The sequence below is a fragment of the Ambystoma mexicanum genome, chromosome 12 (genome assembly GCF_040938575.1).
Source record: "Ambystoma mexicanum isolate Mex_15411 chromosome 12, UKY_AmexF1_1, whole genome shotgun sequence".
Classification (NCBI taxonomy): domain Eukaryota; kingdom Metazoa; phylum Chordata; class Amphibia; order Caudata; family Ambystomatidae; genus Ambystoma; species Ambystoma mexicanum.
In genome coordinates this window covers 196,620,414-196,634,922 of record NC_090936.1, presented here as the reverse complement: position 1 = coordinate 196,634,922, position 14,509 = coordinate 196,620,414, and the positions used below count along the sequence as shown (strand labels likewise).

Genomic DNA, 14,509 nt, shown 5'->3' with positions numbered 1-14,509 from the left:
GGGTTACTAAGAAGGTTGCAAAAATTGAAAGGTCCAGTAGAATAATCTCTGGCTATCAGTCGCCATCTGTTCGTTGTTTGTTTCTTACACAATGGGCCTCATTCCGACTCAGGCGTTAAGGGGTTTACGGCGCCGTAAACAGCGCCGACCCTTAACGCCTGATTACAAGGTTCCCTTTGGGGGATGGCTGTTTAACGCCTGCTTTTTGCAGGCGTTAAAAGCCATGCCGCAAAGGGACCTTGGCGATAATTACGGCACCGTAATTTACGGTGCCGTAATTATCGCATTTCCCCATTCCAATTATGCCCTATGGGGCAAAAATGGGAATGGGGAAGGGGCCATTGGTGAATGGGGAATTACCGCCCCACTCACCTTGGAATGGGGCGGTAATTCCGCCATCCACCATGGCGGAATTGCAACCTTAGCGGAATGGACCATGGTGCTAATAGCACCATGGTCCTCCGCCAAGGTTGTAATGAGACCCAATCTCTTGACTGGTCTGGAATTATCTGCACAGTCTTGGGTCTTACCGTTGGATGCTTTAGAAAGCTGACAATTTTAAGACGTTAGAATGTTCTTATGGCAAGTGGAATACATATGTTTGCTTATCTCCCAATTTTCGAGTTCTGTTAGGTCCCTCTAGCTTCACATATTTCGCTGGCCTGAAGGCCCTTGGGTAGAAGAAGATATAAATATACATGAGTACTCCCGGCTGCTCCCACCTTGACAACACCTTTTCTCTGCTTCGCCCTATCATGTCAACATAAAATCATGTGCACGCTATGTGATGTAATGCTATGCTATTGGACATGTTCTTTCATGCTCAATAGCTCTTTGCACTGCTTGCGAGGGCTGCCTGGTTCTGCAATGCCCTTCTGTATAGCAGACTGCCCAAGATGAACTCTCTGAAAATGTGTTCCCGATTATGTATGCCTTGAGTTCATTATAAAGTGTGAATACTTCAGACGACAAATGCGTTCATCGTGAAGAGCTCTCTAACTTATGGATTTAGAATTGGGTGACGACGACAGATATTGCCGCACTCAGAAAGAGGAAGTGCTGCCTTCAGCGCTATGCAATGTTTTAAACATTCCTAAGCGTGGACCACTTGGGCTGAATGCTTTGGGAATGTCAAATTCGGTCTTGAACAGCAGCCATCTTGGAAGGAGAAATATTCCATGCAGGGAAGTGCTGGGATATGTAAATAGAGCGGTGGCGACGGGAGTACCAACGGGACCAGCCTGTCACCACTGAAACCATGACAAATGCATAATATTTATGTTTGACTTTTGTTACCGTTTAACCCACTTCTTGTTCGAATATTTTGTGGGCCTCTCAAGGGAGCAAATAGCCATAAGAATATATTTTGTATTGCGGTTTCTTGTGCTCCCCATTAAATGTTTTTAATATACCTCATAGGTCATCCATTCCAATTGTTTGGAATGGAACTTTTTGTGCATTGCCAATCTCATGGCTGTGCTGCCGATGTGCGCAATTAGTGTGTCTCATTTACTGAATGAGAAATACGCAACTGAAGATGCGAGCAATTCAATAAAGCAAAATTAATTTAATAGTTACGGGACCTAGTAAGCAACCCGGGGGAATGGGTTGTGATATTGAAGTCCAAAGTCAACACCCCATCATCTGAAAAAGAGGCAAGGTATGACATACTGCATTTTATCTTTTTATACAAACCTATGCAAATTCTAAAACTCCCATCCTGTGAGTCGATTAGAAAGAATAATCTCTGGAAGAAGAGTACAGAAGACAAAGGGCCTCATTACGACCCACGCGTTGGACCATGGTGCTAATAACACCATGGTCCATGCCGGTAACTTACCGACTCCGCCATGGCGGAATGGGGAATTACCACCCCATTCCGAGGTTGGCGGGCGGTAATTCCCCATGCCGCCATGGCCCTTCCCCATTCCCACTTTTGCCCCATAGGGCTCAATGGGAAAGGGGAAGGCGCTAAGTACGGTACCGCTAATTGCGGTACCGTACTTAGCAGCACCAAGGTCCTTTTGCGGCACCCTACTTTAACGGCTGGTCTGTACCAGCCGTTAAGGTCAGGTCCCGCAAAGGGACCTCGTAATCAGGCGCTAAGTGTTTAACGGCGCCGTGGCCTTTTACGGCGCCGTTAAACACTTAGCGCCAGGGTCATAATGACCCACCAAGTGTTTACTGATGAAATATTATCATAGACAATCTTCAGTTTCCTAGCAACCAGTGACAGCTCCTTTTCCCCCCTCAAAGTGATGATTTGCCCTTTTGTGGGTGTGGTATAGAACTGAAGCTCCCCCAAAATATACTGGGCCTCATTCCAAGATTGGAGGCAGCCATGGCGCTAATAGCGCCATGGCTGCCTCCAATAACGGTACCGAGTCCACCCTCATTCAATGGGGACTTACCGGTCTAGTCGGCCCTTTGCGGGACCGGTAACTCCCCATTGAAAATACCATTCCCCATTCCCATTTGAGCCCCCATAGGGCTCAATGGGAATGGGGAAGGTGCAAATAACGGTACCGCAATTTGCGGTACCGTTATTTGCTCACTGGACCCTTTGCGGCTCCCGCTAAGGCCGCCTGATAAAACCAGACGGCTTTAGCGGGACCCGCAAAGGGATCTCGGAATAGTGCGCAAAGGGGTTACCGGCACCGGTGTCCTTACCGGTGCTGGTAATCCCTTTGCGCCCACCTCGGAATGAGGCCCACTGTGTCTTTGACGAATGGCCTGCATTCCGTGGACAAAAACTATGGCATGCCATTCCATATTGGCAGAATTAATGTTTAGCTAAGTGGTGGCCTTCCCCTAAGTTTCATACTTAGCCTACAATTTAATATGTCAAATTGTAAAAGGCTAAGTATGAAATGTATGCACCATGCAGCACTAAGCCGTTGTGGCTTAGTGGTTGATGCTGGTCCTTGAGCTCTGCCAGACCAGGGTTCAAGACTTTAAAAAGAAAAAGTAAAACAGTATATTTTGTATTCTGGACTATGTAGTCTTAACAGGTATGCCGTTGATCCATTTGGCCTCCTTCATTAAACTTTCACCCAATCAATGAATGATTTTAAGAAGGTCATTTGAGCTGCCGTACCAGTGGGTTAATAATAGTTGTGCGTCTTCCATTGTAAGTGAGCCAGCGCAAACAAGACTTTCTTTGCAGCTCAAGAGAGGGGCTTGCCACACAGTCTCGGGAGGATAGCTCAGGGGCAATGCACTCACCTTGGAAACAAGTTGACACGAAGCAACACAGGTTCGATCCCTGGGTCCGAGCTTAGAAACCTATGGGTATTATGCTCGCTATAAATAACCAATTATAACAACAATTATTATTATAACACAGTCCCATTATTCATTTAATATATTGCACTACTTTTAGACTATGATAACGGCAGAGGCAAGTAGACACCACTCCACTCCAGCCCCTTGTTCTCACTTTCCCTGGCTGAAAAAAACATATTTTACTTTTATTCCCCTCCTCTGATTCTACACTACGCAATCCCCTGTTGCCATTCAGCCCAAACAAACAGAGGTGCAAGAGAAATCATGAATATAGCCAGGTTACATGTGTTGTATATATTGTTATATGTCACACACCCCTTGTTATTTGGAAGATGATCATTCAGATTTCCTTTTTAATTTGCATTTTGGGACTTGTAGTACAGGACACTTGATGGTCAAACAAAACTACAACTCACATGCATTACGTGGAGACATGCACAAACACAAACACGCACATACACACACACACACACGGACTTAGAAAATTCAGGCTCAATGTGTCACAATGCTACACAGATGGGTACACACGCATGCACACATACTAATACTCAACATCACGGAGCAAATGCATAATCCCTCACACACACCTTCACACCAGGTACACACACACACACCCACGCTCACATCAAACACACACACATTGAATGCACACCCTCTCAGATGACATGCACACGTTTACACCTCACATTCCTCCTTACACTGCACAATAATCAAAAAGAAGACTACATCGTCTCTGGGTACCATTATAAAACAGAAAAAATAAAATTTTAAAAATTACCTTTATGCTGAACACTGCCATTGGAGAACCCTGGCCTTCAGGAGTTTGAGATGCAGCACTTAACAATTGTGCTACAATGATGTTATTGTTTGGATTCTCAAAAGTTTCATACTTAGCCTTTATAATTGAACATATTATATCATAGGCTAATTATGAAATGTATACCATGTGAAGCAGTAAACCATTCTGGGCTAGTGGTTAAATGCTGGACCTTGAACTCTGGCAGTCCAGGGTTCATGACTGTGTTGTTTTTTTTTTATTCAACTAATTTCATTTAATTAAAAGAAAAAGCAATGCAATTGGGAGGTGGCGAGGTTTGTTGCAGTGCATTCCTATGATCTTATTTGGCATGAGGGCGTCTAGACATGGCTGCAATGTCAGGCACGTCCAAACATCCCTTGCGCTAAAATAACGGCACCCAAATGGCTTTCACGCCAAAAAGGGTGTGCTGAAATGGGTGCTGCAGCAGAATGGCCATGCCAAATCAGTGTGTAGCAAAATGACGGTGCTGAAAAGCTGCTTAACCAAAGTGTTTAGTCCATGGCAAATAATTATGTCTCACTGCGCATTGCCTGAAAACATTGTGAGTTCTCAAAGCCTGCAATCCGCAAGCCATGGCTAGTGGTCTGGTAGCATTTTAAAATGGACAGAGGGCACCACTGACCATGGCCGAAAACCATGCTGGTTGTCTGGAAGCATTCATAAAAAATCTATGGAATAAAAAAAAAATTGAAAATCAAGGAGAAAATGTAAGTTGCATGGACTTTAAGGTAAGCAATACATTGTAACAAAACCTTTAAAATTCAAGGAACAAACTTTAGTTGCATGGATCGTTAAGTTGAGAACTTAATGCAAAAAAAACTCCTTAAATTCAGCTAGGGCCACTTTAGCTTCACACCCCCTGTTGCGCAGCCTATGACCACAATGATGACATCACAGACACTGATGAATTCCTTAAATAAATATATGTATATATATAATGTGATGAATCTGATGGTGTCATCACTCCTTTCCCTCGGATAGCCTCTCCCCATGTGGCCAGGGGACAGCAGCCGCTATCTGATCCTGACCCTGGGAGAGGCTATATGAAGATGGACCACCTGAGGGGATGACACAAAATCATTGAAGAAATTCACTTACCCCCAATCCCTTTTAGGGATGCTCTCTTCATTCCTCATGCCCTGATGGCATATTGTAACACTCTTGCTCAACCACTGGCAAGGTCTACTTCAAGTATTCCCAATATCACAGAAGGAACAGCATGGTAACAACTGAGACGAGAAAGAGGGATGGAGCAATGAAGGGTACTCGGACCGTTAAACCAACACAGTAGTCTACTCTTTGAAAGTTGTTCAATCATGCCGGGAAATTTAAATCTGCCACAGCTGACAGACAGGAGGGAGAGATACAGAGGCTGAGTTGTACCATGACCTGTGCTGACACCGGTCAGAATGCTGAGTGAAAGCACGCGATGGGAAGCGATGTGGAGGCAAATCCAGATGGCGGTTAAAGAAGCTGAAATGCAGAAAGCCTGCTGCTTAAGAATGTGAGACAGCGGGAACCGGGCACAGTAGAGCGAACGCAACGAAGACCCATTGGCTAATGAGACACACGCCGGGCCAGCAAATTGAAAAGAATAGAAGCAGAGACACGCGAGAGACACTTAAAGTACCCGGTACACCCACGGAAGACGTATAGGTTACCCGGTTGCCTGAAAGTGTACGCCATTTCATGAAAGTAACGCACGAGACGCAAAGTCAAGCCTGTGAAGAGATTAACATATTTTTGAACCATGATACGAGCGGGTGGCTGAATCAGTATTGCAGAAGAGAAAGCAAAGTAAATGTGAATGGTCTTGGAAAACCAGAGACAAGAGCTCATTATGAGTTTGTAAGTTTGGAAATAAGGTGCCAGTAACAACATGTACCGGCATCTTTCCGAACTGGCAAACTCCAAGTCTGCCGGTGCTTCAGGCCCCTACTGGCAGACAATTGCTGCAAACACTGGCACTGGTTTTACTGGTGCCAGTGATTATGCCATCCCCATCCTATGTAGTCCTACGGGACTCCATTGGAATGGGAATTTACCAGCGTCTCCGCCACCCATAATATCCTTGTAACACTGGGGTAACGGGCAGCGGAGATGGTATGGTAGTCCCGCGGTATAAAACCAGAATTACCAGCGAGATACTGGGGGACTTGTAATGACCCCCAATTTCCTTTGCACCTTATAGTTAGTTTTAGAGTGTGAGGGACAGGAAAGGATTTCGGACACAGGTCATATTTTTGCTTTCGACATCTTGACAAAGGACAGTTTTGGTTGAGGTAGGGAAATACCTCACAGATTAGGGTTATTGAGGCCTTCTCCAACCCCCTTTTGATTTAATAAAAGTTTTTAACCAAAAATCACGAGTATTTTGTGTCGGCATCTCATTCCTGGCTACTCACATTACATTATTACATATAGTACAATTTTGTATTTACATTTTGATATTTACACAGTGGTGTGTATTCTCAAACAGGAAGAGGAAGCCTGTATTTGCACTTTATTTTGATCAATGTCTTATAAATAAAGGTGTTTGCGACATCTCACATGTAGTTGGCGGCTTAAACTGAGCATTTAACCCACATAAACAATAACGAGATATATATCGTATATCGCCATTCAGCCCAAAAATATCGAGATATGAATTTTGGTCATTATCGCCTAGCCCTAAAGTCAATAACTCTATAAGGACATGTAAAATAATGAAAATATATCAAGAACAGAAACATGAATTATAGGCTTGCTTACCCTAATGAATGTGATTAACAATTTGTGGGCACATTGCATAGGTGGGTCCAATCTTGATTACGACGTTTTAGTCTCAAATTCACATAAAAGTGGCCTGTAGCAATCGAAGGAGAAGCCATATAAGCAATCTGACTAGACGATGGTGGACACACCAAATATTAGGTAAGACATCTTGGCATTATGCCGTTAAGTGGGTACTCCAAATTCAAGCCTTTATGATGCCACAATGTAAAGGTGTTTGTTTACCGGGTTGTGCATGAATATACAAGGGCTGTGATACTGGAAACTGAAGGACTGAGGAAATAAAATGTTATATAGAAAAAGGGAAAAGCAAAAAAAGATATGTTGTATACTGCAGTGTGTGAGAACGCAAACAAAATTAATATCTAATGACATTTGAACAAAACAGTGAACAATAAACAAGGAATGTCCTGTTTGAGCAAACAATATGATGAATAATGTTGGTTAGCAAAGAATCGGGTCTGATAAGTACAACGTGATCAAAAAGTGGAAGAACAGTCGAATATATGACTGTTCAAAATGTGACGACATTATAATAAAAATGCCATCTGTAATACTAATGATATAACGTAAGGTATTGCATCATGTGTTAATGAGGCTAACACTATCGTCATGACAATGTAAGTAACAAATGACAAAATTAATACATTCAACACAAGATTAAAAAATAAATGAAAAAGCAGTGAAATGTATATCTATATCAATAAACCACATAAAAGAAGAGTACCCAAAGGAGAATAAAAGTAAATGAAAAAGCTATTCAAAGAGGCGAAAATCACACACATGAATGCAAGCAAAGCCCTATTAAAGGGTATGACATCAGTGCACTAGATTTTAGAAGAGACATTGAAATGTAGATGTGATCTTCTCAAATTGGAAGCATAGGATTTATGTTGCAAATCTTGATAATGCATTTTTTTTAATATTATTTTAGAGTTGTTTTTCTATTGCTTAAAACTTTGTTTTGAACTTGATATCATTTCAGTGCTTGATAAATTGCATAGCCTGAACCCTATGTGCACATCTCTTTGAAGACATCGCATAACCGTTTTTTGAACATCCAGAATACTACCTGCTATGATTGTGTTTTATTCCTCAAAAGATACCAGACAGCAGAGATTCTCTTAGGCAATTCTTCTAATTTACTTACATTAAGAGTTACAGTCCCAAACTGGATATTATGTCTATGGACCAAATCAACTGAGTGCTACCTCTCTTCATCTACTTCTTGTTCCCCTCATGCAAGCCATCTGCACATGTGCGCCGGGGTGCATGCGTGCTATACAATCCGTCAGCACAACTGGTGTTGCTGTGTGAAATGGTGCAGCGACCAGCTTTTCTGGTGGACCGTCCCGTGGACTAACCTTCTCCTGAGTTTGGCTAGATTTGCAAGTTGGAGCAATGTTTGCATCAGGAAGGCCTTCATTGAAATTAGATGTCTTTGTACATTCTGACTCTTATTGGACCTTTGAGTCCCTGATCATTTGCAGAACCTAGTCTCACGCTACATATCTAGTACCCCCTCTTTCCAATATTATATTATGTGTAAAATGACACCACCACATTTGAGCCTTTATCGACTTGCCTTCATGCGCTCATGTCTCAAATGAAGCATGACATACCTCGTTATCTCGGGTTTAGCGCTTGCATGCCAATGTGCTGCTGCTAAAGTATTGGTATAGTAAAAGCATTGGTATGGCCGCGCAGAGAATGAGAGGTGCGTGGTGGGGGTGAGTAGGAGGTGGCAGGACAGGGTGGAAGAAGGTTACCCCCTTACGAAAGATCAGGTAACCTTGGTGCATACATCCGGACGCCAGAGGGCATCGAGGGACATGTCAGATCCAGGAGAAGAGGAGCACTGAGGGACAGCAGGTGACGGGCACTGAAGAGGAGAAAGAAAGGAGACAGCAAAATGAGGGTGCATGGGTGTCACCAAAAAGTGAAGTGAAGTAAAGGTTAAGGAGCACGCGGTGGTGACCTGTACGAGGCCAGATAGGGGTGGAGGTGGGACCAAATGAGGAAGGATATGTTTGCGGTATGCCACAGATCAAGTTTACGCACGCCAACCGTCATATTGTGCAGACCTTCACATTTGACACGTGGCCCTATGAGCGTTATCGGTGTACATTTTGATAATTTTAAATGCATTTAGAAGCATATTTGTACATAGAATAAGGATTATAAACATGTAAGCAGTTAAATAAATGTATATGATGTTTGAAAGTCCAAGTCATCCACTTCAAAACATAGAAGAGCATAGCAATGGGTGTATCTTGCACTGAGGCAGTTTGGCAGTTAGGGGGCAGGAGATACACATATCTCCTGCCTTCTAACCTTCAAACTGTCTTTAAACCATAGTTTAGCATATCAGAGGACCAACAAGTGACTCGACACTGTGACAATACTTAAATGATCTTAGCTAATGGGCTACACCTGGAAGGATACAATGAGCAGAAAAACAATGATCTGTTAGAAGCAAACCTCCTATATCTACATAAGTCTAGTATTATGTCTATGCATTGGGACCTGAGAATGTGCACAACCATCCTTACCCTGAGACTCAGTCAGGCTGTCTGAATCAATATGTTGGTTCCATTGATACAAACATGTTAGGGTGAGTGTTGTGAAAAATTAAAAGAACACTATGCCCAGTGCCCATTATGTACTTACGGATGCAATTATACAACCCTTTTATCACAGATATAACTGTCAATTATAGATATCTGTGGTCATTCTTTTATTCCCAAACTGATCCTTGATTCTATGCAGAGCAGGCTGACCCCCTCAGGGGTGCTCTTTGTCACCTTCCACTTACAGAAAAGGGATTATGAACTAGCACCACAGGAGCGTACCAGGTTGCCCATCTTGGAATGATAACCTTCTATCACAAAATAATTTTCATTTTGATAATGCCCTTTGTTCAATAAAACAAGCAGACACATCTAATATTCTTATGTTGACTACAATATATACTGGAAGTGAGCATCAGAAATAAACATTGTACATTTTTAAAAACATTCTACAATGAACTATTTTTCTTTTTTTTAAATAGCTGATTTTTCTGGTAGCCCGGAGGTCACCAACAGTTGGGATGGGTGAAGCAAGTACACACTTGTCTATGCTACCCTCACCCACATAGAAAGAGACAAGACACATAGAGACAGTGAGAAATCGAGAGCGAGAAAGAAGGGAATATCAGTACAATTAAAAATATACTTTGTTTAATAGCTGCTTTCACAATAAAACACAGCCCTCAAGATATCTGTTTTCTTCTCTAGTTGTGCAGCTGTCAGAAATGGCTGTAGTGGTCCTAGCCTATGCGCACCTGACTATGTGACTGTAATCAACATGGAGACAGAGACGTAGACAAAGAGAGAAAGTGATCACAGAGAGGGAAAAGACAAAGGGCCTCACCACGAGTTGGGCGGCATTCTAGCTGGGATACCGCCCAACTTTGTCGTTAGCACCCACCCGTCTGGCAGTATCACCACCGATTCACAGGTTGGGCACTGTTAGTCCCCATTGGGTTCATTGGACCGAATGGTGAATTTGTTGGTGCAATTACCACGCGGTGATACCGCTGGTGGTAATTGTGCTGAAAATGGGGAATTTTTCAGCGTGTTTACCCCCACACGCCAGACTCTAGAATGGGCGGACCCTTAAATGTAGCAGTAACATTACTGCCGCATTTAAGGGCTACTGCCCAACTCGTGATGACGCCCATAGCGATTGCTTGCGCTAGCTCGGCATATGATACAACAGGTAGAGTTCGTACAACTTTTTCCTCATTAGGATTATTATGTTCAGTTCTTCAAGGTACATTGCAAAAGATAGGATAGTTCATAAGTGGGCTGCTATGATATTTCTAATTTACTGTGATAACAGCTGGCGAGATATTTTCTCTGCAAGTAGGTTTTTCGCCTTTTGATGAATTTAGCATCACTGCTTCCATGCCGAATGGGCTTGTGCGTGGAGAAAATAGATTTAGTCACATATTTGTAGTAAACAACTGCACAGAAGACCCTTTACTTCATTGAGCCTACAGGTAGTATGAATATTGGTAAAGCCAAAAATGGTAAGGTATATGCATGTATTTAGAATGAATCCCTAGGAGGACGAACACGGATCCAAGTAAAGGACTACAGAAAAAGAACAGCAGATTCCCCTAATTAAGTTCATGAAACTGAAAAAAGGATAGCCCTGATTGCAGAATTATATTGGTGACCTCGGAGAAATGTTCACATGCACTAGAAAAAAAGATGTAGCAGCTCTCTGTAAAGGGTGGTATATTTACATCTTTAGGAGCAGGTCCCGTTACTGCAGAAATGTTTCTGCGTTAAAGGATTTGGCATCCTCTCCAAAGTCCATTTCTGCCACAAGTAGATATTAATATATTAGCCAATGAACTCCTCCACACCTTCAACACCACCATCCCATGTACAGCCATTATTGTATACATTACTCCATGGCCAACTTACAGTAAAACACACATGCAATCTGTGGCCCGGTCACAAAACACCCTGACCACACCCAATTCCTGAGTGCTTCCTCCTGACAGCTCGTGTACCAGATACACACTTTGTCCACCATGTCGATTATAAAGGATCAGACGCGCAGCCATCTTATTTAGCTGCGGTCTAAAAGAAGAAATGAGTCCTATCTTCTTGCCAGGATTTCATGGCCTTTGGTGGCCATTCACTGCCTCCTAGACCAGGACTACATTCCTTTCAAGGCACTGTGAGGAGTCAGACATGAGAGACAGGCACAAAGTAGTAAGGTTCTTAACACGCTCCATGTTTATTAGACAAGCAAGGTAGGATAAAAGCCTATCTGTCCCTATCCCAACGAGAATGTCCCTAGCTATGAAACTAAACTAAAGAAAGTTAACCTTGTGGCCAAATTATATATGTCTCTCACACTAATATATACACACATTTGCAAGGTAATTGTCTCTGATTACAACCCAACGAATGAAAATGTGACAGTTCAACATAACTGGTTCCAGTAATGGTAATCCTTGGACTCAGGAGTTGGCTCCCTTCCCCTGAATCAATCCAGGAATCCTGTGGGAAATATATTGTTCTAATTAAGTTCACTCAAGTGAATGAAAATAGTTTTTTTCACAAAGTATCTTCTTTTGCAAAGAAAGTTGTCTGATTCATAGAATACTGTTATCAAAGTAGCAAACACTTATCCTCTCCACTGAATACTTGTCTTATGATGGTAAAATGTCTTTCATAGGACACTATTTTCTCAGGATGGCAAAACCAGATGTCTCTTTCATAGAACACTATTCACAGGATGGTACAACCAAATGTCTCTTTCATAGAACACTTTTTCAGAATGACAAAACAAATGTATCTTCCTTCTACAATTGTTTCTTTCCTGTTATACTCCCCTGCCAGGAATTTCTCAACTGCTTTACCTGAAAACAAAGAAACTATTGATATCCTGGTTTGCTCTCCTTCCAGGAATATCTCATTTTTGGTTTATAATAGATCTCCTGAAATACTCTACTGTTAGGCATCACCTTCCAAAAAGGATAATTACCTCATACTCTTATCAGACCTTTCTGCAACCTCCTTTCTACTTTAAGCATCACCCATACATTTTTAATAACTCAACTTGTTGACCTCAGTGGTTAATTGTACCAGTTTCCCCCATTCAGATATTTCATATATGAGGGTTTGTTCAAGCTCTGTCTGTCAACCTTTCTTTCATTCTTTCTTGGCTCTTGCAATGCTTATTCCAGATTTCCCCCAACTGATGTCTCATGTCAGGAGAACTGCACAATTCTTGCCTCTTTTCTCTTTCAATATCTTTTGGATTGTGGCAACGCTCAGTCCCAATTTCCCCCAGCAGACATCTCATGTGAGGAGAATTGTTTTCATGTTTGCCTTCTTTCTACAATTCTATTCGGTTGATATTCAAAATGATCTTTCGACCACTCTTTAATGTCTCTGCATGTCCCCGGGCACCCTTCACTCTTAGCCTGACTCACTGGTTGCTGTGGCTGGAAGCATCTTTCGCAGGGCTGGCTTCCTCGTCTGCACGTGGGCGTGTTCTTCCTTCGATGCCAGTACTTAAACGGCTCTGCGGGCCCAGCCTCTTTGAGTCATCCCACTCTGTCATCCCACTCCGGTCTAGAATGCTGCTGGCCTGCTGCAGACAGCCGTTCTCCGCTCCCACTGAGTCTCTCCTCCTTCAAAACTGCCTCCCTGACTAGTCTGGCTACCCACTCCACTTACTCTGCGGTTGCTTCCTTCACCATCCTTTTCTCGTGTCCATTTTAGTGTCCCTACTGTGTTGCTGAATGCAGGATCCCTCCACCCCCTGTTCTCTAACTAGTGCTACAGATATTGTTCTCTGCATGCCTCCCTCCAGTGCCCTGCACCATCCGCATGATGTTCCACAATCTCCAGGTAGCCACACTTCTGGTACCTGTCACGACTCGAATATCTTCTGATGCCACACATACATTCTTATCTAACCACACCAAAGAACAGCCTCAGGTTGCACATGCGCCACCAACCACATCCCCCTATCAATGATTTGCTGTGTCAGCGATCCTGGCCCATGACTGCCTTCCCAAGTCACAAAGGGCAGAATGCTCATAATCCACTACTATGCACTCACTGGCTCCCAAGGTCTTTCGGCGCACTCTAATCACACTGGTAGGGGAAATTAAAGGGGAAGCCCAGGAGGCATACCACTTCACAAGTACCTTGAATGAAGACATAAAGCTAGGCATCACTACTGTCAGTAATACCAGGTAATGTTGTGTGTTTTTGATTGCATTCTACAATGTATGTTGTGAATGGTGGGAGAAGGTATCCATACCTAGTCTGGTACACTGCTGGTAGGAAGCAATAAGGAGGAACCACATGAAGTGGGTTGCAACCTTATACAAAACACGGAATTGTCAATGCTGGTTTTCTGCTGTATCTAAGAGTTCTGAGTTTGCCGATGACCCATCAAGCTGCACTCAACTTCTGTGGAACTCCTACTTATCATGAATGGCAAATTATGCACCATTGCACATTTGTCCCTAACTTGCTTTGTCACTGTGAGTTAAATGGTTCATAATCAGGTTGTTTGTGCAGTTACATAAAAGTCTCTTTTGATATTCACCAGATAGACAATTTCCTTTGAGAGCAATGGGATAATTATTCACAGTTAGGGCATTGCATTGAGGCCATGCACTCATTTCTTGAGATCTCTCTCTCCAGGTATCGCAGTATTACAAAACAGTTTTTCAGGAAGGCAGATGGCGTCATTGTGATGTATGATATCACATGCAAGCAGACATTCACATCAGTCCGCCAGTGGCTAGTAAGTGTTGAGGTGAGGTATATCATTTTAACATTTCAAGCAATGATGTTGTATGTCTGCACATTACTATCCTGATGATTGAAATTGACTCATGATTTTCTTCTAATATTTGATTGTATCTCGATCTCTATTCGATGCAGTTCTTGGTAATAATGAAGTCTTGCTAATTATATATTTTTTTATTGTTTATCATATCAGTGATGGCTTTTGTACCTTTTTTATTACATCATTATCTGAGTGGAGAAATACACTCATTGACTGTGTACTGGACCTATGCAAACTTTAGAGATACATATGTTC

At 42.6% G+C, this 14,509-nt stretch overlaps 1 protein-coding gene across 1 annotated transcript in view; it reads left to right on the top strand.

Annotated features, from left to right (window-relative positions):
* CRACR2A (calcium release activated channel regulator 2A) overlaps nt 1–14,509 on the top strand; it is a 957,312-nt gene that overhangs the window by 892,684 nt on the left and 50,119 nt on the right. Inside the window, exon 15 of the mRNA XM_069628295.1 lies at nt 14,107–14,221. Within this exon, the coding sequence (XP_069484396.1) occupies nt 14,107–14,221 (115 nt within the window). The remainder of the gene's footprint in view (nt 1–14,106; nt 14,222–14,509) is intronic.